A 25,132-nucleotide genomic window follows, 5' to 3' on the forward strand; every position below is an offset into this window, starting at 1 on the left:
CTACATTTCCAGGGTGTGAGGAAGGAGAGTTCTCTCAGAATGTCACAGCTGATTGTCTCAAGGTTGAGGTTCTTAGGGTCCCTGCCTGGCCTTCGGGGATCAGTTTGCAGGGATAGGCGGTGTCATCCAGAGGGTGAGAGCCAGCCTGAAAGCAAATACCCTAAAAAACCGAACATGCACTGAAGCCTGGGCCTGAGTTTTCTATGTTTTCTAGCATATTGTTTATAAAACGGTTTCATAAGACTTCTTTGAGGGGAAGTTGACAAATAAGTTCCTTGTCACTTGAACAATTTTAATAGTCAGGTAGAAAACAAAGTTCACTTAAGCCATTTAAGGGAAGTCTGAGGTCAAACTGGCGGGTCACTGGGAATGCCCCAGGAGAGCACTTGAAAACGTATGTAATTCTGGGAAGAGGGTCCTGAGTTGTCACCAGCTTTTCACAGAGGTCAAAAGACCCCCAAACGGTGCAGAATCCCTGCCCGACAGCGTTTCTTTAGAGACCCTGAGGCAGTAAACTCCGAGAAGCGTGGGAGCAGGTAGGCAATTTGGCAATTTGACCTCTGCTTTTAGAGGGCGAGGGCAAAGCCGGGCTGCCGGATTTGCTCCTTTGCACTCCACGGACCTCAGGAGTCTGTCCACGCTGCACTGAGACAGCCCCGGGTCGCCTGCAGGGGACTCCAAGACCAGCGTCTCTGAAGTCCGCCTCCCTGAGGACTCGAGCCCGGGGCGTGGTCGGCTTTAATCTGCTCCCAGGCCCAGCGCGGAGGCTGCAGCCGGTAACTAGCTGTGGCCGCGCCGCATCGCACCCTCCAAGGCTGCCTCAGTGCGTGACTGAGGACTCGCCCCGGCAGCAGGCGCCGCACCCCGGGGAGCGCACTCCTTTTCTCGGCGGAGGGAGCGGGCTTCGCCGCGCGCTGCGTCCTACAAGACCTGCTGACGTCGCGGAGGGCCGGCAGTCGGCGCGGGAGCGGCTGGCGCGCGCGTGTGTGCGTTGGCGCCGCCGCGAGGCGGGGACGCGCGGGGTCCGCGGCCGTGCGGCTTCTAGGGCGGCGGCCGCGGCAGCAGCGGCAGCGCCCCGGGCGGAGAGGGCCGAGTCGGCCGAGCAAGCAGGGCATGGGGAGGACCGGGCCCCGCACATCTTCAGGGCGCGCGAGCGGCTCCGGGGGCGCACAGTGACGGCGGCGGCGCCCCTGGCCGGCCAGCACCGAGGCCGCTTCTCCAGAGAGCCCGCGGCCGGCGGCGAGCCGGGCCATGCGGAGCGCCCAGGGCCGGGCCAGGCCTCGCTGACCCCGACTCCGCGCGACGGCCTTCCCCGTTTCCGCTCCCGCCTCTCGGCATGAGAGTCCTCCCGGGCCCGGGGCCGCGGCTGCCCCAGACCCGCCGCCCGCGGGCGCGCTGCGGGCCCGCGGGCCCGTGGTGCTGATCCCAGCCCGCCGCACTGCGCTGCCCGCCCGCCTGCTGCATGCCCCGGGGGTGCGGCCATGGAGGTGGTGGGCGACTTCGAGTACAGCAAGAGGGACCTCGTGGGACACGGGGCCTTCGCCGTGGTTTTCCGGGGGCGGCACCGCCAGGTGAGCGCCGCCCGCCCAGCCGGCTGGGGGCGAGGCCGGGCCCCCGGGCCGCAGCCGGACTGGGTGGTCCTGAGCCTGGCGAAGCCGCGGGAGCCGAGTCCCCTACTTGACTTGCTGCCCCGGGCCAGCCATTGTGTGCTGTCAGTGTCGCGGGTTTTGTTTTGGTGTTGCGAGGGTTGTTTGGAGGCAGCGCTCCACCTACCGAGCGGCCGCTGACGTCCGCTGCCAGTCGGGGTGCTTGGGAACCGGAGTGTGCTCGGGAGCCACCCCGGTGTCCCGCCCAGAGAAGCCTTTCCGCCTGAAGTCACCCTGGACCCAAAATAGACTGCGCAGTCCCTTGCACATCTCGAGGCTCGGGTACGGGCGGACCTTTGGTCCCCGCCCTGGGCTGCTGGGGCTTGTCACCTTCGAGGTTGATAATTGCAGACCCAGCGGAAAACGGGCGGGTTTCCCGTTAGCCAGAGGCTTTCTGAAACTCAGAGGTATCACCTTTCCCAGCATTGGTTCCCCTGCACCCCCACCAGCCCCGTGCCATCTTCCCTCCTGGGCCAGATGTAAGGGCTCTGAGTGGAAAAGATGGGTGGACGCTTCCTTTTCATTCCAGATAAACGTGAAAACATGTTCAAGCCTTAAAAAAAATTTTAAAAAGCCTTTTCTGTTTCGCAAGTATTGGTTACACGAGGTTTTATAATCTAAGGAAAGCAACATCGAGAGAAAATAGTCATAAAGAGCTTGGCAGTTCTGATTGTTGCCAAGGTGCATGTTAAAAGTAAACTGACTTTGTGGTTTATCAGGTGAAGTAGTACTACTTACCTTTCATTTATTATGAAAATAACTTAAAACTTAAGAAAAAGTTAGAATACGGTATAATCCTGCCAAGCTAACAAATACTGTTTTCAATTAACCATATCACCCTCCAAGTTTGTTTCCACATTTCTCATAACTTTTAAGTGGTTGTAAAGTATATTCTCTTTTCATTTAATGCTAGTTACTATGTGGTCTTCATATTTATTGTTTTTAGTAGGTATGTTGTAAGACATTATTTTTTTAATGCTACAATTTATGAAATCATTCTCCTGTTGGAAGTTCTTTTCGATTTTCCCTCTACATTTATTTGCTAAAAACATCTTTGTGCTTATAGATTTTTTTCTGTTGAATTATCTCTGTGGAATAATTTCCAGGAGTAATACTGTTTTTCTTTTCCAGAAAACTGATTGGGAGGTAGCTATTAAAAGTATTAATAAAAAGAACTTGTCAAAATCACAAATACTGCTTGGAAAGGAAATTAAAATCTTAAAGGTATGTTACTTTATGTAGTATTTCATACTAGGTTAAAACTTAACTTCAAATGCTATCCTTTGCAGTTTTGGTAGTTGGACCTAAATTTAGGAATTTTCAACTGTTGCTTTCATTTTTGCGTACTTAGGTTTTTTGGGTTTTTTTTGAAACATCAAGTACTCTGAGACTATTTATAAGAATAGATGTTTATGGCTCTTGGCCAAAGCTTAGAGGGATTTTGTGAAGACTGATTTTGGCTTCTCATAATTTCTTTTCTTCTCTCTCCTAGTTATTGTTTGAGAAGAGGGCCAGGCAGACCCGTCTTACACATTGTTTACTTCTTCTGTTGACCCTTTTCACATTACTATTTTAAGTTTTTTGGAGAGAGTGGGGGCACTTGGGTCTTTTTCCTTTATAAGTTGAAGAAAGTTATTTTCCTTGGAGGTGGTCTTTGTAAATCACTCACAACCACTATTATCCAAGTGAGATCCTTTGAGAAAAAAGAGGGTTCCATGGTCAAATAAGTTTGGAAAATCCTGTTTACTAAATATTTGGAGAGTCACAAAGCATCTGGCTCATTAAAGTCTGAAAAAGTCTACAATGAAGAAACTGGTTTCAGGGTACTTAACCCAGTGTTTTCCAAACTAATATGAGCATAGAACCGTCATCTAATACTTACCAGCTTTCCTCAAAACTACTTGCTGTGGAGAGTCTTTGGTAAGAATTATAGCTCTTTGAGCTAAGAGTTATACTTCATTTTCTTCCAGGCATATAATGTGCTTTTTAAAAAGCACTTTGGAATTTCATGCCTTTATTGGTGTTAAAAATTGCATATTAAATTTAGAAGACTAGTAGAAAATCTGTGGCCATACTAACTGTAGCATTTATTTTGTAAATGAAAGTGCTCACTTGTTAGGAGTCTAAATGATGGTGGTGGAAAAAAAAATTTAGTCCTGAGTAATCAGGCACATTTCTTATTCTTTAGTAGATTGAATTGTTCAGTTTATTAATAGAAGTATATATACTAGGAATAGTATATATTTATATATACACTTTAATTTTTATTTGCATATCAGAATATATTAAAATTATTGGAATACCTATAAATATTTTTCTTTCTGAATTTTTTTAACAGGAACTTCAGCATGAAAATATTGTAGCACTCTATGATGTTCAGGTACCTTATTTTGGATTTTTTAAAAAATTAAAATAAAGATAATTTTTTAGTTCAGCCTGAGCAAAAGCAAGACCCCATCTCTACTAAAAAATAGAAAGAAATTATATGGACAACTAAAAATATATACAGAAAAAATTAGCCAGGCATGGTGGCTCATGCCTGTAGTCCCATCTACTCGGAAGGCTGAGGCAGGAGGATTGCTTGAGCCCAGGAGTTTGAGGTTGCTGTGAGCTAGGCTGACACCACGGCACTCTAGCCTGGGCAGCAGAGTCAGACTCTGTCTCAAAAAAAAAAAAATAAATAATAATAGTAATTTTTTAGTTTCATACAAATGTCAATGAACCTTAATAGAAATAAAAAATTGCCTTAATTCTTGTTGAAAAGATATATAGCTTAAGTTATATGTTTATTAATTCAGAAATTGTTTAGCATAGAGCAATAGGCTAAAATAATGTGCTACATGTGTAAATTTATTAACAATTGACAATATGCTGTAGAGGTAGTATTGTTTTAGGTCCAGTAGAGGAATATTGATACCAGATCTAGCATTTCTGTGATAAATGTAGAAAGGACTATTGTGGGCTGTTAAAAAATTAACTAGAGCTTTTTCTTATCATGAAAGCAACATTTATAAATTGAAGAAATATTAGAAAATAAAATAAATAAAAACAAGGGCACTATACATATCCATTACCCAGATATATCTGTGATTTTTGACATTGCATACAGTAGAGGTATAGTTTATTTGGGAAGGCTGGGTTCTGAAGTCATCTTCTAAGGCAAAATTTCCTTATAGTCAAAGTTACTCTTGGAAATTCTTTTAAGAGCTCAGCTCTGGAGAAATTTACTGTTTTCTGGATGGAGCACCAGATCAAGTAATTGGCTTATATTATGTGGGGTTTTTTTGAGACAGAGTCTCACTCTGTCTCCCCGGCTAGAGTGCAGTGGCATCACCATAGCTCGCTGCAACCTCAAACTCCTGGGCACAGGTGATCATCCTGCCTTGGCCTCCCAAAGTGCTAGTATTATAGGTGTGAGCCATTAGGAGGAACATACTCAAATATGTGAGTTATTGGTCAGGAATTTCAAGGTGACTGCATTAAAATGTCTTATTATTTTGTTCATTGTATACTACTGGAACTAATTTATAAAAATAAGAAATATCAGTCAAATGAATGTAGTTTTGAGCATTCGGCTATCAAGTAAACAGAGTCTTGACCTTATATTTCAGATTTGCTTTTTTGATTCTAATTGTTCATCAAGGAGTACAGTATATTGAGAGACTAGTGCAGTAGTTTAGCAACTTGAAATTGAAATCATTTTTACTGGTCGTTAGTTTTGGAGAGCTGTCTAGAGTTTATACATGGAGAACATATTTAAATTGAGAACTTTTGACATTGTAAAAATCAGGCTTAAGTTTAGATAACACTTAAAAAATGCATTTTCCCTCTAACTACAAAAGTATTGTATGCCTATAGTTAAAATAATCAAACATTGTCGAAATGATAAATTAGAAAAGAAATGACAATTCCCAGAAATAATCACTGTTTGGTATATTTCTTTTATAATTTTCTATATTAATCTATAGCCATCTATACTTAATTTTTTAAGCTTTTCATTATGAGAAACTTAGTAGTAGTGTACAGAAATGCAACTTGTTTTATTAGCTTAGTGTATCTTGGATACCTTTTTATAATCAGTATGATACCATAGGGCTAAATGATAATTTATTTACTTAAAACCCAATTATGGCCATTTGGGTTGTTTCTTATTTTTCCCTATCAGAAACAGCGCTGCAAAGAAAGCTGTGTACATAATGTGTTTGCTTATTTTTATAGTGTTCTTGTAGAATAAATTTCTTGAAGTGGAATTGCTTGGTCAGAGATACTAGCTTATCTTCCAAAAGATTATAACAGTTAATTTTGATTAATAGTGACCTATCTTTTTTTTTAGGGGGGGCAATCTCATAGACAGAAAATATCTTAAGTTTTAAGTTTTTTATTTCTTAAATCATTAGTGCATTGACCATCTTATTGTTTTATTTGCCTTTTCTTTTGAGACAGGGTCTTACTCTGTTTTCTGGGCTAGAGTGCAGTGGCATCATCATAGCTCACTGAAATCTCAAAATCCTGGGCACAATCGATCCTCCTTCCTCAGCCTCCTGAATAGCTGGGACTATAGGAGCGTGCCACCATGCCTGGCTAATTTTCCTATTTTTTGTAGAGACGACATCTCACTCTTGCTCAGGCTGGTCTCGAACTCCTGGCCTCAAGCGGTCCTCCTGCCTCAGTCTCCCAAAGTGTTAGGATTACAGGCGTGAGCCACTGTACTTGGCCTATTTGCCTTTTCATATTTCTTCTGTGACATTCCCTTTACTGTCATGTGATGTTTCTGTTGTGTTCATTTTTCTTACTGATTTCTTCGTGGTCAGTATTTCTTAAGCCAGTTAATGAGGTGTACAGGAGTATAGTAGTGAGCAAAATAGAAAAGGTCCTTGTCCTTGTGGAGCTTACAGTATAACTGGGGAAGATGACATCAAGCATATAGTTACTATTTCTAAGTGTGCCAGGTGCTGTAAAGTAGAACTATTAGAGAGATTTGGAGGAAACAATATGGGAGTTAGAGGAGTGGGGGGCTAAGGAATGATCCCCTAAGAACTGATGTTTAAATAGACTTGATAGAATAGTAGGAGAAGGCGAGGCTGGGGGTTGGTGGGAGAAGAACAAGTGTAAAGACCACAGACAGGAAAGATCTCTGAATCTGAGGACCAGAAGAAGGCCAGTGTGCTGGGAGTATGAGAATGAAAGAGGGAGAGTAGTGTTAGATGGTGCTGGAGAGGTTAGTCGGGGCCAGATCTGATCTTTATTCTAAGGACAGAGAAAAGCCGTTGAAGAGTTTTAAAAGCAGGAGAATGATATCATGTCTGTTTTTCAAAAGATAAATCTTGAGCATTCTAGGCATGACATAAATATTGTCAATTAGGAATACTTACCTGTATGATAGTTTTTGGTCTGGATCAATTTCTACCTCTTGGTAATCTTAGTGTAGCAAGAAAAGGATGATTCATTTAATAGTGCTGGCAAAACTGAGACATCTGAGAAAAAATAAAGTTGGAACCTTCTTATCATTTTCCAAAAATAATTTCCAAATGAATTAAAGGCTTAAATATATATAAAAAAAGATAGATCACAATCTTAGAATAATATTTAGATGACTATATAATCGAAGAGCTAGACATTTTAAATCAAGATAAACTCTGAAGCTATAGTAGGGACATATAAAAATTTTAAACTTGTTTTACAGAAAATAATACAGCGAACAAACTGACATCCATAAAAAGAAAAAATGATACATGCCATACCATATAAATCTCAAACATTCTGTTGAGAAAAAGAAGCCAGCCATATACTGCTACTGTGTGATTCTGTTTTTGTGAATTTCAGGAAGAGAGAACTAAGCAAGGGTGATAGAATTAGAACAGATGTTGCCTCTTGGTAGCAGGGATTGATGACAGAGGGGCAGGAGAAAACTTGGGTGATCGAAATGTTACGTCTTTTGATTGGCATGGTAGTTACTTGGGTGTATACATTTGTCACAACTCACTGGACTGAACAGTTAATCAGGTGGGTTAGTGTATGCAAATTATACCTCTAAAAATGCAAAAAAAGGCCATTGGCAAATAATAGTTTGAGACAATATTTACAACACAACAGATGACAGGCTAAGATCTAAAACATGTAAATCCTCTCACAAATTGGTAAAGAAAAGACAATCCAAAGAGAAAATAAACAAAGAATATAAATTGTTAGTTTTCATAAGAGAAAAAAAAGTGGCTAATAAATGATACTCTTGGATAAATAGTCAGGGAGATGTAAACTAAAATAACAGTGAGATGTCACTTCTCACCCATCCAATTGGCAAAATTTAAAAGTGCAGTAATTCTTACTGGTAGAGTTGAGAGAGGGAGTAGTGTAGAATATTCTCATGTGTCACTTGTAGAAATGTAAATTATTAAAACATTTTTGGAATGTTGTCTGGCAGTACCTGTTTCTGTCCTTTTGCTTCCATCCCCCTTAAGAATATTCCAACATGGCCATGAGAGTGCTCCGTTAACCCAAGTCAGGACATGCTGCTGCTCTGCTCGGAGTCCTGCAGTGGCTCCCCATTTTTATCCGAGTAAAAGCCAAAGTCCTTATTAACACGGTCCAACCCAATTGTCTCTGACTCCGTCTCCTGTTTCTTTGCACCTTGCTGCTTTTGCTCCATGCACACATACCTCCTTGTGGTTCCCAAAGTGCTCCATACCCTGGACCGTTACCCCTTTTTCCCTTTTGCCTAGGACCTTGTTCCTCCAGATTTACTGAACACTGTACAGCTATCTCTGTAGTATGCACAGACATATTTCATAGGTATTCCCCCAACCTTTTTTAGGTCTTTACTCCCATATTATGTTCTCAGTGAAGCCTTTTTAGTCACCCTAAATAAAATTGCAGTCCCCATCCCAAGCACTCTCTATGTCCTTTTTTAATATTTTCTTTCAAAGCACTTCACCCTCTAGCATACTGTTTATACTTCTTTTGTTTATTGTCTCTTCCTTGACCCTTCCCCCTTAGAATTTAAGCTTAAAGAAAACAGGGCATTTATTTATTTAGTTGTTTATTAATTTATGTATTTATTTATTTTAGAGTCAGAGTTTTGCTCTGTTGCCCAGGCTGAAATGGCAGTGGCACAATCATAGCTCACTGCTGTCTCAAACTCCTGGGCTCAAGAGATTGTCCTGTCTCAGCCTCCTGAATAGCTGGGACTATAGACATGCGCCACCACGCCTGGCTAATTTTTAAATTTTTTGTAGAGGTGAGGTCTCTCTATATAGCCTGAGCTGGTTTTGAACTCCTGGCCTCAAGCAATCCTCCCGCCTTGGCCACCCAAAGTGTTAGGATTACACATGTGAGCCACCACACCTGGCCAGAACAGTGCATTTAAATGTTTGCTGACTGCTATGCTGGTATGTCATAGGTAGTTACAATATAGTAGGCAGTTTAAAAATATTTTAATTAAAAGGAATATACATTTCCATTAAAAATAGATATCCCTGTTACTAAGCAACCTTGATGTCTGGACATCTATCCCATAGCCATAAAAGCACGAGAATTAGAATATATGTCCAAGAATCATTAATGTAGCATTGCATAATGTGGCCAACACTTGAAACAAGTGAATGTTCCTTAGGGAATGCTTGAATAAACAGTGATAGAACCACACTATGAAATATGATGCAGTTATTAAAAGAGTTATGTACATCTGGATGAGAGAGTGATGACATCATTGGAGACAAAGAGGCCTGGACAGATTGGTAAGATGTTTAGAAAATAGAATTAATAGGAGTTGGGCACTTGGCTATAGGAGGTAAAGGAGGGAATCGGAGTTGACAGCTCTTTGTCAGATGTATTGAGATATTTTTCCCATTTTGTCTGGGCTTCTTTTTTTGGGGGGTCTTATTTTAGGTTCTTTTTGATGTATGGAAGTTCTTACACAGTAGAATTTATCTACCTGTTCTTTAATGATCCGTAAGTTTCATATCATAGAAGGATTTTTCTACCCTGAGATTATAAAAATGGTCCCCCATGTTTTCTTCTGGTATTTATGGTTTTACTTTTTTGTATTTATATTTTTGATCTCTGGAATTTATGTGCAAAGGGATGATGTAGGGACTCAACTTATTTTCCAGAAAGCCCAGCCAGTTATCCCAGACTTAACCTGTTTTTGAGGATAACTGCAGGAGAGGGTAATATCTTCTATAGCACTGTTACAAAGAGTTAAGATTTAAGGCTATTTATTTATGTATTTTTTTATTCAGTCCCCATAGGGACTGTCAAAAATTGCCAATGCCGACTGTATTACAAGTCATCATGGCAGGCAGGGTATGGGGAAAAGTTTTCAATTAGCAATAATTGTGCCTCGGATAAACCTCATTGGGTACGATGTTGCCACTGCACAAAGGTGAAATGGAAGAATTATAGCAAATCAGGTTCGGATTAGGTGAGTACTGAGTAATCAGTTTATAAATTTGAGATCAGTGTTGTGTATTCTGAGTATTTTTGCAACCTTTGGTGCAGTTAGTATTATTGAGATACAGATTAAGGCAAAGGTTTTTCCGCAAATCTATGTTGGTTTGTGTCAGGTCAGTAAGCTAGCTGGCTTTCATATACTGTGTTTTGCATCCCTAGGTTTTTTTAGATCATGGTCTGCTATGGATTCAGACCATGTTCATGTCCTTCCAGAATTCTAAAGTTGAAATCCTGTCCCCCAAGGTGATGGTATTCGGAGGTGAGGACTTTGGGAGGTGATTAGGTCACGAGGGTGGAGCCCTCATGAATGGGATTAGTACCCTTATAAAAGAGATCCCAAAGGGCTCCCTTGCTCCTTCCACCACATAGCCAAAGAACTATGAGCTAGAAGTGGGCCCTCACCAGACACTGAATTGCCTGTGCCTTGATGTACTTCCCAGCCTCCAGACTATGAGAGATAAATTACCAAGCTATCCAATCTGTAGCGGTTTGTTATAGCCTAAATGGACTAAGAAATGATCTAAGAGGAAGAGCCCTGGATATGAATAAGGAAATTTGGGGTTAAAGTACTGTTTTTGTAGCAAGCTCAACTTAGGATGTTGAGCAAGCCACTTTTTCCACATTACCACCACCCTCTCACTAAAGTGCTGATGATAATCCCAGCCCTACTTATAGGATGCCATGAGGCAGTCTAGTACGAGGTAACCCCAAGGGAGATGAGCCTGAGGATTGTAGCCATGGTGTTTCTTTCCTCCTTTCCTGTGAGAATAACCCATAGAAGTCGCCTGAGGGGTAGAGAATGGATTAAGAAATGTAGTAAGTAGAGAGATGTGAGGATTTGGGTCTTAGAAACCAGGAATTTTTCTTTGAATCTTTTTTTATTTTTTAGAGATGAGGTCTCGCCGTGTTGTCCAGGCTAGTCTGGAACTGCTGACCTCAAGCGATCCTCCCACCTCAGCCTCCCAAATAGCTGGGATTGCAGGCGTGAAACGCTGTGCCTGGCTGAATCTTTCTATTTACTTCTTTTCTATTGCTTTATATCACGCCGTTGTTTTTCCTACTTCTATTTCCAGGCGTCTGAATTCTGCTAGAGAGAACCACCTACTCATGCTATTTGACTTTTATTTTTTAATTCGCTTTATTGTTTTTAAAATTATCAAAGTAATAGGCCCTCAGTATAAAAGCAATTCAAGTGGTCTAGCAGTATATAAAGTAAAAAATAGATGCCCTCTCATTCTTCTTTATTTCCTTTTTCCAGAAGAAACCACTGTTGTGTGTCCAAGACTTATTTTTGATGCATATATGCATGTGTACATGCACTCAGCTTTTTTTAAAAACAAATGTGATTTTAAAAAATTGTCCCTGTATTGAGGATTTCTTTCTAAATCTTCTATATTATTTAACATTCTCCCTACTCCAGTGCCCCCTTAAGAGGCTAGGCAGAAGCAGTGAAAATGGCTTGTTGCCGTGTTTTCTTCTTCGGTTCTCGCCTCACCATTCCTTTGTGTTGAAATAGATATTGTAAGGGACGATCTCTAGGAGAGGAATTTATGAATCACAGGGTAAGTGTAGGGCCAGCTGTAGTAGCTGCTGCCAGTGAATTGCTTTATACTCTCACCAGCAGGTGTTTGGCAGTTCCGGTTGCTCTATATCCTTGCCAGCACTTGGCAGTTTTTGCCATTTTGGTGAGGTATCTAATTTTGGTTTTAATTAGTGTTTTCCTGATGACTCCTGATATGAGTATATTTTGTAAGTTTACTAGCCATGTAAATATTTTCTTTTTGAAATTCCTGTGGGAGTCTCTTGTCTGTTTTTCTATTGCATTGTCTGTCTTTTTGTTATTAATTTATTGGACTTCTTTATATATTGTGGACATGAGTACTTTGCCATATATATGCATTATAAATGACTTAGGCTGCACTGTGACTTGCCATTTTACTCTTTTAATGATTTTTTTTGATGAACAGAAATTCTCAGTTTTAATATCCAGTTTATTGTTTCCTCCTTTTATATTTAGTGCTTTGTGTCATATTTAAGAAGACTTTCCCTACCTTTCCTAGAGTCATGAAGACATTCACCTGTGTTTTCCCTAAAATCTTTGTTTTGCCTTTCACATTTAGCTGTGTAATCTGCCTGATTTTTGTATGTGGTATGAAACAGGGGTCAGGACTCATTTAGTTTTACAAATGGGTAGCCAGTTGACCCATCGCCGTTTATTGAACAGGTGCCCCTTTCCCCTCTGCACTGCAGTGTCTCGTAAATGAGTGGCCACGTGTGTGCGGACCCATTTCTAGCCTCCCTTTTCTGTCCCTTAAGCCTTACCAAACTGTTTTTCTTACCATAGCTTTATATTAAGTATTGATGTCTACTTATATAAGTCCTCCAATTTCTGTTTTTCTTCCTCTGGATTATTTGTAGTTATTTTGGCCTTTTTAATTTCCACATAAATTTTAGAATCATCTTATTTATTTCCACATATATTAAACCTCCTAGGGTTTTGAATGGGATTACATTGAAACTTGAGAATTTCTTTGTGAAAAGGTTTTTAATTGTAATATAATTTATTTAATAGATATGGGCCCTTTCAAATTTTCTGTTGTCAGTTTTAGTTGTTTTTTTCATCAAACAAGTTGTTTTTCAATTTGTTCATTTCATCTAAATTTTTACATGTTGGCATATGGTTGTTGATACTTCTGAGGGAAAAAAACACTTAAAGAGTTTTTCTAATCTCTCACTCAACAACAGTCAGTACAAGACTTCTGTGATCAAATGTGTGGGGGTTTCTCCCCGCCAACAAGCAGACAGTCAGTTCTGCGGCAGACACTAGCTAGATGTCCTCTAATTCAGTTCTTTTCTGACACTAGACACTACCTGGTGATACCCACCATGCTCCGCTAGCCTCAAGTTCGGGCCTCTGGTACTTCTGATTAACAGGCTTCAAGTTGGGGGTCCCATGATTCCCTCTTTGGGTTCAATTAACTTGCCAGAGTGGCTCATAGAACTCAGGGAAACACGTCTGCTGGTTTATCACAAAGGATGCAGGTGAAGAGATGTATAGGGCCAGGTATGGGAGAAGGAACGTGGAGCTTCCACACCCTCCGGGGATGCATCACCCTCTAGGAACCTCCACATGTCCAGCTGTCCAGAAGCTCACCATATCCTGTCCTCTTGGGCCTTTTAGGTGACATTGTTGAATAGGCATGATTAAAGCATAGACAACTGTGTAGAAATGTGATTGGACAAAAAGGGTATGATTTAATACTACTAGACAGAGTGGGGAAACCCAGCAAGGCCTGTTTGTTCAGAGTCTTCTTGGCCTCTCTGAGTAGCATTTCTTCCTCCAGGGTGTGGAGCAAGACCCTCTCTGGAATGAGGATCTTAAGATAATCAGTAAACCCCATTTACAAAAAAAAGGAAAAAAAAACCCTATAATCAGAAAGGTAGGGGAAGATTAGAGTCCTATGTCAGACAGGTAAAAGGAGAGCAGGAGCAGATCCCAGAGAGATTTTCTGTTTTCTGAAGCCTGCTTAGCTGAAAGGCCTAAAGCACCCCAACATCATAACAAGGGATATGGGAGTTATGAGCTAGGAACCATGGACAAAAATACATAAATACATATGTGTGTGTGTGTGTGTGTGTGTGTGTGTGCATATATCTATATATATGTAAGAATGATAGAATGAAATCCCTACATCTGTAAGTTTGTTGATGGAAGTGCTGCAGAGGAGTGGAGGGTGAGGATTTGTTGATACCAGGAAAGCTGGATGCACCATGTGGGTAGCTATGGCAAACCCTCGGTGGTCTGGCTCACAGGTTGTATGGGCCTCGCTTCTCAGCCCTCGCTTCTCAACAAGTATGTCTTTTCTGAGTTCTTCTCCAGTGCCCCAGTACTATTTGAGTTTCGGTATGTCTGTATATGATTAATTCTGTTTTAAAAAAAGAAAACCTTTTTTGTTTTTCTGACTCTCTCCTGGCTCTTGCGAGCTACTCATGCTCCAGATGATTTAAGTGCTTTATTTAAAAAAATGGGCACTGTTTTGGAAAGGGGTACTGAAAGGAGGAGGGACTGTCAAGATAAAGAATGATTGAATCTGTGGAGATTTTCACTGCATTGAAGGTAGACAGAGGAAAGTTTGCATGAGAAATCGAGGATATTAAAGTATTTCTATTTCATTTGTTACTTATTGAAAGAGTAAATGAATGAGTGGAGAAAACTAAATGGCTATATATAACTCCAAAATTGTCAATATTCAGATGGGAATTTGACCTCTTCATATTAAGTGAACAGAAATTATTTATGGCTGTTCGGCCTCTTCTTAAGAATTTCTAGCTCTCTTTTCTCTTCATAGAAAATTAGTGCTATTATATGATTAAACAGCACTCACTTGAGATCATATTTTTATACTTGAAAAGAAGAAAATATTGTTCAAAATTGCCAGTGTTTAATGATTTCTCAGTATTTTTAGGAGCTATAGGATATTTTGGACTGGATTTGATTAGGTTTTGTGATGAAACCCTGGTTCACAATAGAGATGATTTAATTCTCAAAAATACATTTTTTGTTTTTATTTCTGATGTGAGGAAGTATTTATTTTTTACAGACTTGACCTAGCTTGCTTGGGAGCTGGCTGTTGTCTGCCTCCTTCCTGGTTTATTATGGGAGTGCTGCTGGTAGGGACCCAGGCGTCTGTGTCAGGCTTGTAGCTCCCACTCCATGCGTGGGAGCCCACTGTGCCTCCTGTTCCCCAGGAGAGAGTAAATGGCACCGTCATTCTTCTGAATTTCTGTATGCTTCTGGGGTCAAAGAATTGGGCATGAGGTATTTCAATTTTTTATCTAGTCCTCTTGAGAAATAAGTGAAGCATATCACCCTAGTCACCGAGTTTCTTGCAGATGTAATTTATTTATTTATTTATTTTTTTTTTTTTTGAGACAGAGTGTCACTTTGTTGCCCGGGCTAGAGTGAGTGCCGTGGCATCAGCCTAGCTCACAGCAACCTCAGACTCCTGGGCTTAAGCAATCCTACTGCCTCAGCCTCCCTAGTAGCTGGGACTACAGGCATGAGCCACCATGCCCGGCTAATTTTTTTGTATATATATTTTTTAGTTGGCCAGATAATTTCTTTCTATTTTTAGTAGAGACGGGGTCTCACTCTTGCTCAGGCTGGTCTCGAACTCCTGACCTCGAGCGATCCACCCGCCTCGGCCTCCCAGAGCTAGGATTACAGGCGTGAGCCACCGCGCCCGGCCAAGTTTCTTGCAGATGTAATTTAATATTCAGGTCTTAACTTCTGACATCCAGCCCCTTGGCGAATGTGGTGAGACAACCTTGCAGCAGCCACTTGTATCGTTTCCCATCCCACAGAGTCACCCTAGACAGGCAGTCATGAAGCACTGGTTCTTGAAATCTGTGTGAGGTGATACCTTTATAAAATCCAGTAAAAATGAATTATTATAAAAGTGAAATAAGAAAGGGCATGTATGTGGATATTCCAAAGTTTTTATTAAGTTCAGCCAACATAAAATTGTCTTGTCAAGTTGCTTTGAACATTTTCAAATGCTTACTTTTAATTTCTGTAATTGTCTCATTGTGGGCCAGCACCACGTGATTTGCTGATTGGCACTGGTTCTTGAGCCGCACTCTGAGCGGTACTGCTCTAGACCTGCCCTCTTTCTGCCTTACCTCATCTTGTGTTTTCCCATAGAGCAGCTGTCTTTGAATTTAGGATCCTGACCAAGCCAAGTGCTGCATGGAAGAGCTATATTGTGAATCACGTTTGAGCACTGGCTCCAGTTAAGCCATAGGGAAGCCTAATTTGAAATTTAGTTAACATTCTAAAAATTGTCATTGAGGAGCCAACTAATCAATCTTTGAATTGCTTAAGTAAGCAGCACACCTGGAGCTATGTGACTTTGAAAGACTTTATAAAATTCTTCAAATCATTTCCTTAAAATCTTGGAACATGTCTTGGTAACATGTGATAAAACATTTCCCTTTGCCAACAATTCCCTATTAATGTGATTGCCCAAATAAACATAAAAACCAGAAAAACAAAAAACTGAGCATCCTGGGTCGTGTGTTCTGGAAGTCAGATTGTACATTTAATGTTGCTAGGGAGGATTCTGTCAAATCAAAGTTTTCAAAATGGAAGTGTTTTCCCAAGGACCAAAAAATCCTTCCTTTTTTCACAAGTGGTAAATTTATCGTGTCTTTTTATTCTAGATATTGTTTTAGGTAGTTCTTTTTTTTTTTTTTTTTGAGACAGAGTCTCGCTTTGTTGCCCGGGCTAGAGTGAGTGCTGTGGCATCAGCCTAGCTCACAGCAACCTCAAACTCCTGGGCTCAAGCGATCCTCCTGCCTCAGCCTCCCAAGTAGCTGGGACTACAGGTATGCGCCACCATGCCTGGCTAATTTTTTCTATATATATATTTTAATTGGCCAGATAATTTCTTTGTATTTTTAGTAGAGACGGGGTCTCGCTCTTGCTCAGGCTGGTCTTGAACTCCTGAGCTCAAGCAATCTACCCGCCTCGGCCTCCCAGAGTGCTAGGATTACAGGCGTGAGCCACCGCGCCCGGCCTAGGTAGTTCTTTCTGTAAACAGAATTGAACATCTTGATGACTACATTAGTGTTATCAAAACTTGATTTGGCTTTGGGAAGAAGAGAAACGGAAATCATGTTGGGAATTTTAATTTCATTTTCTAATGGATCTTATGATGATATTTTACTAGTTTAATAATGAATGTAATATTTTTATTAACTATCATTTTTAAATTTTATGTTTAATTTTTTTCTCTAAATGCCATTTGTTTACTTTTCAGGAATTACCCAACTCTGTCTTTTTGGTGATGGAGGTAGGTAGTATACAAGTTCTGTTTAATTTATTTCAAATTCCTATTGAATAATGTGTACTTTAAAATTGACAGTAGATTATTATTTGAAATTTTGAACTAGTAAATTTGATTCAATGATTTAGATTCTACTAGAAGAATATAAAATTTTAAAAATTTTGATTCCATCATCATTATAATTTTTAGACTTGATTTACATTACAGTATGTACAAATGATTTTTTAATTAAAATTAACTGAGAATGGATTGAATTAATCTTGAATCACTATCCTTATTTTAGTTATTTTTCTTTTATGTATCAGTATTGCAATGGTGGAGACCTGGCAGATTATTTGCAAGGTAATTTTGTGTGTGTGTCAATGTTCAAATGTTCAATAAAGATAGTACTGTAGTCTGTTTAATCCTGAGAGGTACTTAATGAAATATGCTACCCCTGTTTCCTGCACTTGTATAAGAAACATTCAATAAATATTTGTGTTATTTGTTTAACTTGTAGTCAGTTTGTTGACCAATTGTTGTTTGTTGTGGTTTTGTTCCTAAACTTGTATATAAGTACTTACTTTTTGCGTCTTTCTCTCTCTGACAGTGTTTAAGAGGTGGGTCCTCTCCCCATGAGAGAAGAAACCAAATAGAATTTCTCTCCTTCAAATGGCTCAACTGCGTTGCCATCAGTGAACCTTTAGTCCCTTTCGTTTCTCTCAAAATAAAAAAAATCATAGTGGAAGAATGTATCCAAGAATGTATTTAAGTGAACATTTCTTGTAATTAAAAAAAGCCAACAACATTATAAGGGATAAAAGTAACATAGAAATTATTTTGTGGCACAGAAGTAAGATTTTAGTACTAGATGATGCTTGAAATTCTGTACCCAAAATGTATTCATGTAGGACGTGAAGCATTCAGATCAAATTTTGTCCCTCCAAAGTATTTTATTTTAATGATGCTAGATAAGGCTAACACCTCCTTGTTTATTCCTTAAAAGATGCAAGGGAAATATGCAAAAAGATAGTAAAAGGTTAGTACATTCAACCTATTAAATAGATCATAGTAAAAATACTTAAGATCTCAATGGATAGGCACACAAAGGGTATGGACTATTTATAAAAGAGAAACAATGTATTAAAAATGTTTATAACTTGTGACAGCTCCTGAAACAAATAAAAAAAATTTTAAAAAAGTTTAATTTCTCTTAGTAATCGGGGAGAGTGCAATTAAAAATCAGACTTTAAAATCTTTAAAATACAGAATATTGCTGACATTCAAAAACTGTGGAGAAAAACATAAAGAACACAGGTATACCCCCCGCCTCTGCGGATTTAAAAAGGAATTAAAAATACTGTTGAAGCTCCCTGTAAACCTTTCTGTAGTCCCATTCTTGTCCTTTTCCTAGAGACAAACATTGTTCTGAATTTGGTAGTTTAAAAAATGTCAGTTTAGTAAAAGTTACAAAATGTCATTTATTGGTAGACAGAATGCAATGAGACAGGCACTTGCATTCACTGCTGGTGTAAAGGAGTTGAAGCTAGAAAGCGCGCTGCTCTGTCTTCTCATCCGTCTCTAAGTCTTGAGTTCCTTGACGTCCTTAGTATTCCTGGTGAAAGTACCTTTCTACTGGAGTCGGATGCATGGCACTTCCCAGCTTAGAGCTCTCGTTACAATGTCAGTTTCCTTCATTAACAGAAGTATTACTCACCTATATGAGCACTATTACTGGTGTAGCAGGTTTAAGTTAATTTTGACAGCAGTTTTGTTGAAGTCTGTATTTGATATTCCAGAGCAATATTGTTAGAACGGGAGACCCAATAGTGAAGAGCCTAAGAGCTTGAATGGGGGGCAGCCAGGAAAGCATGGTTCTATTAATAGTTCCAATATTCACATCACTTAATTGCTGTATGATTTTGGTTTTTTATCTTCTCCCTGGTCCTTCTCTGCCACAGTCTTTAAGGGAATCCCTTGTAGTTTGAAAACACTTTTGAAGACATATGAAAGAAATTCTCGTCCTTAGGGCATTGTCTAGAGCTACGCTGTTCCATACAGTAACCCCTGACCGCATTGGGCTCTTAAAATGTGGGCAAGTCCAAATTGACATGTGCTACAATTGTAAAATGCACACTGGATTTTGGATACTTCATCAGAATGAAATAAATCTCTGATTTTTTAAATATTCATTACAAGTTGAAATGGTAATATTTTGGATGTATTGGGTTAAACATATATTAATAATTACATTTATTTCTTTTCACTTTTTAAAATGTGGCCACTAAGAGATTGAAAGTTGCATGTGTGGCCACATTATATTCCTGTTGGAGAGTACTGTTCTAGAAGGTCTAGGATGTCTAGAAGGTTAAATACTGTTGTTATCACAGCATGGTCATTTAATCTTTTTATTTGCTCTGTGAAACAAAATGCCTTTCACACTTCCAAAAGATAGAAAACAAATTCTGTTATTTGCAAGTTTAAAGTAAAACAAATTCTAAATTAATAAGTTATACTTTAACATTAATTATAGCAGAATATACTAAGCGTGGCAGCTGTGGCTACGCGTATTCTCTCAGTGTTAGCTTGCTCAAGAATTCTTTCAAAAGAGTTTTGGTATTGACGACACCTTTTAAAATATAAAGTTTTGTGTGTTTATTTGGAGACATGCTGAGGCTAGAGTGCAGTGGTATCATCATCATAACTCACTGCAACTTCCAACTCCTGGGCCTAAGCGAACCTCCTGCCTCAGCTTCCCGAGTAGCTGGGACTATAGGCACGTGCCACAGTGCTTGGCTAGTTTTTTGTTGAGACAGGGGTCTTGCTATGTTGTTCAGGCTGGTCTTGAGCTCCTGGCCTCCAGTGAGTCTCCTACTTTGGCCTCTCAGAAGTAGTAGGATTATAGATGTGAGCCACTGTGCCTGGCCTTTTAAAATATAAGGTTTTTAACATGGGAATTTCCGTTTCTGGGATTGTGTTAAGAGGTACACATCCTACATTCATGGAAATATATACATTTTTATTGCAGTTTGTGCTCAGAAATAGCCTATCCTAGGTCATTGCTTTTCCCCCTATGGGAACAGTGTTAGAATTTGGACTCTGAATCATATTTCAGGTGTACTCAATAGTGTGTCATGGGGCAAAGATACAAGTTATAAGCAACTGCAATCATTTTAAAGTGGCAAAATTATTCTAAGCTTTAAAATGAAAATGAATGAAATGAAATAAAATATACTATCATCATTTTTTTTTTTTTTCTGAGACAAGGTGTCTCACTCTATTGCCTGGGGTAGAGTACAGTGGTGTCATCATAGCTCACTGCAACCTCAGACTCCTGGGCTCAAGTGTTACTTCTGCCTCAGCCTCCTGAGTAGCTGGGTCTACAGGTGCACGTCACCACACTCAGCTAAGTTTTCTGTTTTTTGTAGAGATGGGGTCTCACTATGTTGCTCAGGCTGGTCTCCAGCTCCTGACCTCAAGCAATCCTTCTCCCTCAGCCTCCCAAAATGCTAGGATTACAAACGTGAGCCACCATACCCAGCCTATCAATTTCAGTTGTTGCAATGTAATTTAAGTAAAACATTACAAAAATTAAGCTCTAGTAGTTGATTTTGCCCACTCACTCATATGCAATAATATATGTATATAGGCATTTGTAAGAAAGTAGATCTGAAAGAGTGCACTCCTGGCCGGCCTTGTGGCTCACGCCTGTAATCATAGCACTTGGGGAGGCCGAGGTGGGAGGATCGTTTGAGCTCAGGAGTTTGAGACCAGCCTGAGCAAGAGCAAGACCTGTCTCTGCTAAAAATAGAAAGAATAAGCTGGACAACTAAAAATATATAGAAAAAATTAGCCGGACATGGTGGCACATGCCTGTAGTCCCAGCTACTCAGGAGGCTGAGGCAGTAGGATTGCCTGAGCCCAGGAGTTTGAGGTTGCTGTGAACTAGGCTGACGCCACAGCAGTCTTGCCCAGGCAACAGAGTGAGACTCTGTCTCAAAAAAAAAGAGTGCACTCCTAATTTTTAACAGTGTTCATCTCCAAAGGATGAGATTACAGAACATTTCTCTTTTGATATGTTTTTAGTGCATCCTGAATTTTTTTTTTTTACAACGAGTATCAGGAAAAGAATCCCAAAGAAGTAAAGAAGGAAGATAGGTTAAGAATAGATCTCACTGAAAAAAGTACTTGGTAATTTTTAAACTATGAAGATTTATTTTGTTTGAAGAGGTTAAGAACATATAAATGTCACTTAACATGTCATTAAAATGATTTTAAAACCATAATGTTTCACTTATTCCAGGTGTCAATGTTATTTTTGTCTGTCTTAATTACAAATGGAAAGGTTATGTGGAGCATATTCTAAATTAGATGGACACAAGTGTGTTCACAAAGGATTTAAATAGGTTCATGGATATTAAATCCTTAGAGTAGATTCAAAGAATTGTGATTTTTAGATCCACTGTAATAAAAAGTTCATATTTGCATATTTACTACATTTGAATGTTTATTATGTGTTAGGCCTTTTCCTAAAGTCTTATTAAATGTTTTGTTTAATTGTCAGATCAACCTTATGTGGTTAGCGTCATTATCAGCCTTTTATAGATGAGGAAATAGGCACAGAGGGATTGTCCTCCAGGGTCACACAGTAAGTGGAGGAGCTGGGATTTGAAAAACGGCAGCCTGACTCCAAATCAGGCTTTAACCATTACATGCTCTGGCATACACAGAAATAGTGTAGTGTTTACTGAATAATGACTATCGCCAAATAATTTTCATGCTACCTTTTTATAGTACTGGACACAGGTTAAAACATTTATTCTTAAAGGTGTCTTTAGTAATGAAAGGTGATATGGTGGGACGGGGGTGTTGGACATTGGGAGAGATAAAAGGAAAGAGAAGATGCAGGAACAGATTGCTAACAGGTCCAAGGGGCAGCAGCGGCCAGGTCTCTCTGGTCAAGGATTCCTCCTGTTTTTAGTTTGTGCTTGTAACAGTTGGAATTAAACACAAACATTTATTCCAGATATTTGACTAATACGAAGGGAGCTCATTTTTTGGCTTGTAAAGGATATTCACATTTGTTGAGCACCTATTGTGTTCAGAGTCATGCGGGTACCTTCAGCAATAAAACATAAGGGAAAAGTGAAAAGAAGAGGAAAATGCAAATCAGTTCTCTTTACAACAGACTGATTACAGTTTTTGAGAAATCTGTTATCCCTTCATAGACTTCAATTATTAAAGTAAAAAAGTGAATGTGAATGCTACTTCCTTATTCCCTTCATGCTCTCCTTCATAACTCAGTTCTGTTGATGGAATATGCAGATGGTATTTAATTTTGTGTGCTTAAATATTTATGTGACTCCTTTTGTACCAGCTAAAGGAACTCTCAGTGAAGATACTATCAGAGTGTTTTTGCATCAGATAGCAGCTGCCATGCGAATCCTGCACAGCAAAGGAATAATCCACAGGGATCTCAAACCACAGAACATCTTGCTGTCTTACGCCAATCGCAGAAAGTCAAGTGTCAGTGGCATTCGCATCAAAATAGGTAAACGCCCATGCATTGTTTCATGAAAGGGACATTTTTGAGATTCAGTATTTTTAGATAATTGTAATTTAGCTTTGTTAGAAAGATGGATTTTATTGATGCAATTTGAAATGTTTATTGAGATAAATGAGGTGTATTTAGTCGTGTGTATCCTTTACATTATTGGCAGCATATGCTAAATCTCAGGGCCAAAGGGCTCATATTAGGAGCTCTAAATATGAATCCCAGCAGCAAATCCTGCTTCTCTTGAGGAGAAAGTTGATGTAGTATGGTGACTGGCAGCAAATTAATAACACTGATTCTTTACAGCTCATGAGGTTTTTTTTTTTTTTTTTTGGAGACAGAGTCTGGCTTTGTTGCCCTGGCTAGAGTGCATGCCGTGGCGTCAGCCTAGCTCACAGCAACCTCAAACTCCTGGGCTTAAGCGATCCTACTGCCTCAGCCTCCCGAGTAGCTGGGACTACAGGCATGCACCACCATGCCCGGCTGATTTTTTTTTTTTATATATATATATTTTAGTTGGCCAGATAATTTTTTCTATTTTTAGTAGAGACGGGGTCTCGCTCTTGCTCAGGCTAGTCTCGAACTCCTGAGCTCAAGCAATCCACCCGCCTCGGCCTCCCAGAGTGCTAGGATTACAGGTGTGAGCCACCACGACCGGCCAGCTCATGAGGTTTTGACATGCGGATCTAAGAGATCTTCTAGTTAAGCCTTTGGCATTTTTTTTTTTTTTTTTTTTAGTGCTATCTCAAAATTAGCTGAAACAGGTTAGGAAAAACAGTGAAAATTCTATATCTGGTATTTGTATTTAATGAGAGCTATATTAATGAAGCATTTACTATAATTAGCACTTTCACTTGCAAAGTTTGGTGCGCCTTGGTTACAAAATTGGTATGACTTATGCAGTTGATTAGTATTGTTTTCCAGCTGTTAAAATTGTAGTAGCTACTCTTTCCTTTGGTGGACAGTCTTATTCAATAAGCTGTTTATTTTTCATAGTTCTTTTGTGCCTTCTTGTGTCTTGAAGAGTCTTGATCTGTGTTAAGTGTGAGCAAAGGTATCATTTGTCTTTCTAATTTTTATTTTGTGAAATAGCGGATTTTGGTTTTGCTCGTTACCTACATAGTAACATGATGGCTGCAACACTGTGTGGATCCCCAATGTATATGGTGAGTGAATGTTTGCATCCTTGTGTGTTCAAAGCATGACACCATAAACCATTAAGTATAATCCTTGTTTCCAAGTAAGATGTGATTTTATATATAGTTTGAACTGTTACTAATGTTAATTATATTATCTGTATGCTATGATACAAACATCTTTTGCTTCAGCATAGTGGACTGTGAAAGTAAGTCATTTTTGCCATTTGTTTTTATTTTTTTAAAAGATTAGTTATTATGGCACAAATCCTCTATTAGATTAAATTGAGAATAAAAATTAGCGAAGTATAGTCATGCTATGCTTGATGTGTACTTTTAAGAATATTAAAAAAAGCACCTATTGGGAGCACTTGTTCAGCTGTAAGGTATGCTCGCCTTTTATATGTTGTCTCTCTGGACAAGGTCCGTGTATTATAGACGTTGTTTCCATCAGCCTCACACTGAAAACCGAAAAATCTTAGCTTTCCTCTTTATCCTTTCACATAGAGATTATCATGTATGATAGGGCTAGGCTATGAAAATTCTAAACTAATGTGAAGCATTAAGCCTGGAAATGTGTTAATTCTAGAGCTTCAGAATTATGTGAAGTAAATAAATGTACCTGTTTCAGTTCTAAGTTTGAAATGGGTTTATGTTCAATTAGAAATTTCTCTAACCTAAAATCAACTTTGAGATCAAGAAAACTAGTCACCAAAGCTCAAAAATGTTTATATCAAATCTACTTTCTTGATTATATTATAATTTTACTGCTTGTATAAACTTTATAATTTAATATTTTTAAAATTACTTTGTACTTCTTGAGTGTAAAATTGGTTCAGCCTTGAGAATAGAGTGCTTTGGCTGATTATTAAAGGAAGTTGACTCAATAAAAAATTTACTGGGTACAATAAATACAAATGTTATGCCTGATCTGGGCACAGTGGTGTGGCACATGCCTGTAATCCCGGCTACTTGGGAGGCTGAAGCGGGAAGATCGCTTGAGCCCAGGAGTTTGAGACCAGCCTGGGCAACGTAGCAAGAACCTGTCTGCTTAAAAAAAAAAAAAAAAAAAAGATAAGAAAGGAAAGAAAAAGAAAGATGTGCCTGGAAAATAAAATTTAAATGTCTTTAAGTATATGGGACATTTCCATTTAGTGTTTGACCTGATTGATGGTATATTTAAAAAGTAACATTTGATGAAAAGTGAGAAAATATCTCTAACAAAGCAGCAGAGAAATACTTTTACTTTTAGCATAATTTTTATTATTGTGGTTTGCATCATAGTTTTTCTATTATAAAACTTTTCAAATTATAGAAAAATGTAGGGAATAACACAGCAAACACCTGTGTACCCACCATCCATATTTAACAAAGGTAACATTTTGCTATGTGTTCCTTGATCTTTTTTTAGAAAGAAAGAAAATATTTTAGAGGCAGCCCATCCCTTTTGTCCCTCTCCCTGATTCTATTACCCACTCTCCTACTCTCACACCCCTGAGGGGACTTTTTTTGTTATTGTTT

The 25,132-nt window shown here is 39.3% G+C and overlaps 1 protein-coding gene and 1 non-coding gene across 14 annotated transcripts in view; one reads left to right on the plus strand and one right to left on the minus strand.

Annotated features, from left to right (window-relative positions):
- The first annotated feature begins 954 nt into the window (after nucleotides 1-954).
- Nucleotides 955-25,132, plus strand: part of ULK2 (unc-51 like autophagy activating kinase 2) — an 86,154-nt gene continuing 61,976 nt past the window's right edge. For 5 of the 13 annotated variants that reach the window (XR_006739418.1, XR_006739419.1, XM_045569453.1 and 2 more), the window contains exons 1-7: nucleotides 1,044-1,571; nucleotides 2,778-2,870; nucleotides 3,985-4,026; nucleotides 16,916-16,948; nucleotides 17,248-17,284; nucleotides 22,299-22,472; nucleotides 23,568-23,641. Coding sequence is in view for 11 of the 13 variants with exons in the window: in XM_045569453.1 (XP_045425409.1) it covers nucleotides 1,482-1,571; nucleotides 2,778-2,870; nucleotides 3,985-4,026; nucleotides 16,916-16,948; nucleotides 17,248-17,284; nucleotides 22,299-22,472; nucleotides 23,568-23,641 (543 nt within the window). In the remaining 2 variants the exon portion in view is untranslated. Of the gene's footprint in view, nucleotides 1,572-2,777; nucleotides 2,871-3,984; nucleotides 4,027-16,915; nucleotides 16,949-17,247; nucleotides 17,285-22,298; nucleotides 22,473-23,567; nucleotides 23,642-25,132 lie in introns of all 13 variants that reach the window. The other 8 variants (XM_045569459.1, XM_045569457.1, XM_045569458.1 and 5 more) reach the window with 7 other exon arrangements.
- LOC123621303 lies at nucleotides 9,884-10,028 on the minus strand. Its single transcript, XR_006729043.1, has one exon. It is a non-coding gene; the product is annotated as a U4 spliceosomal RNA (small nuclear RNA).

The sequence above is a fragment of the Lemur catta genome, chromosome 15, assembly GCF_020740605.2.
Source record: "Lemur catta isolate mLemCat1 chromosome 15, mLemCat1.pri, whole genome shotgun sequence".
NCBI lineage: Eukaryota > Metazoa > Chordata > Mammalia > Primates > Lemuridae > Lemur > Lemur catta.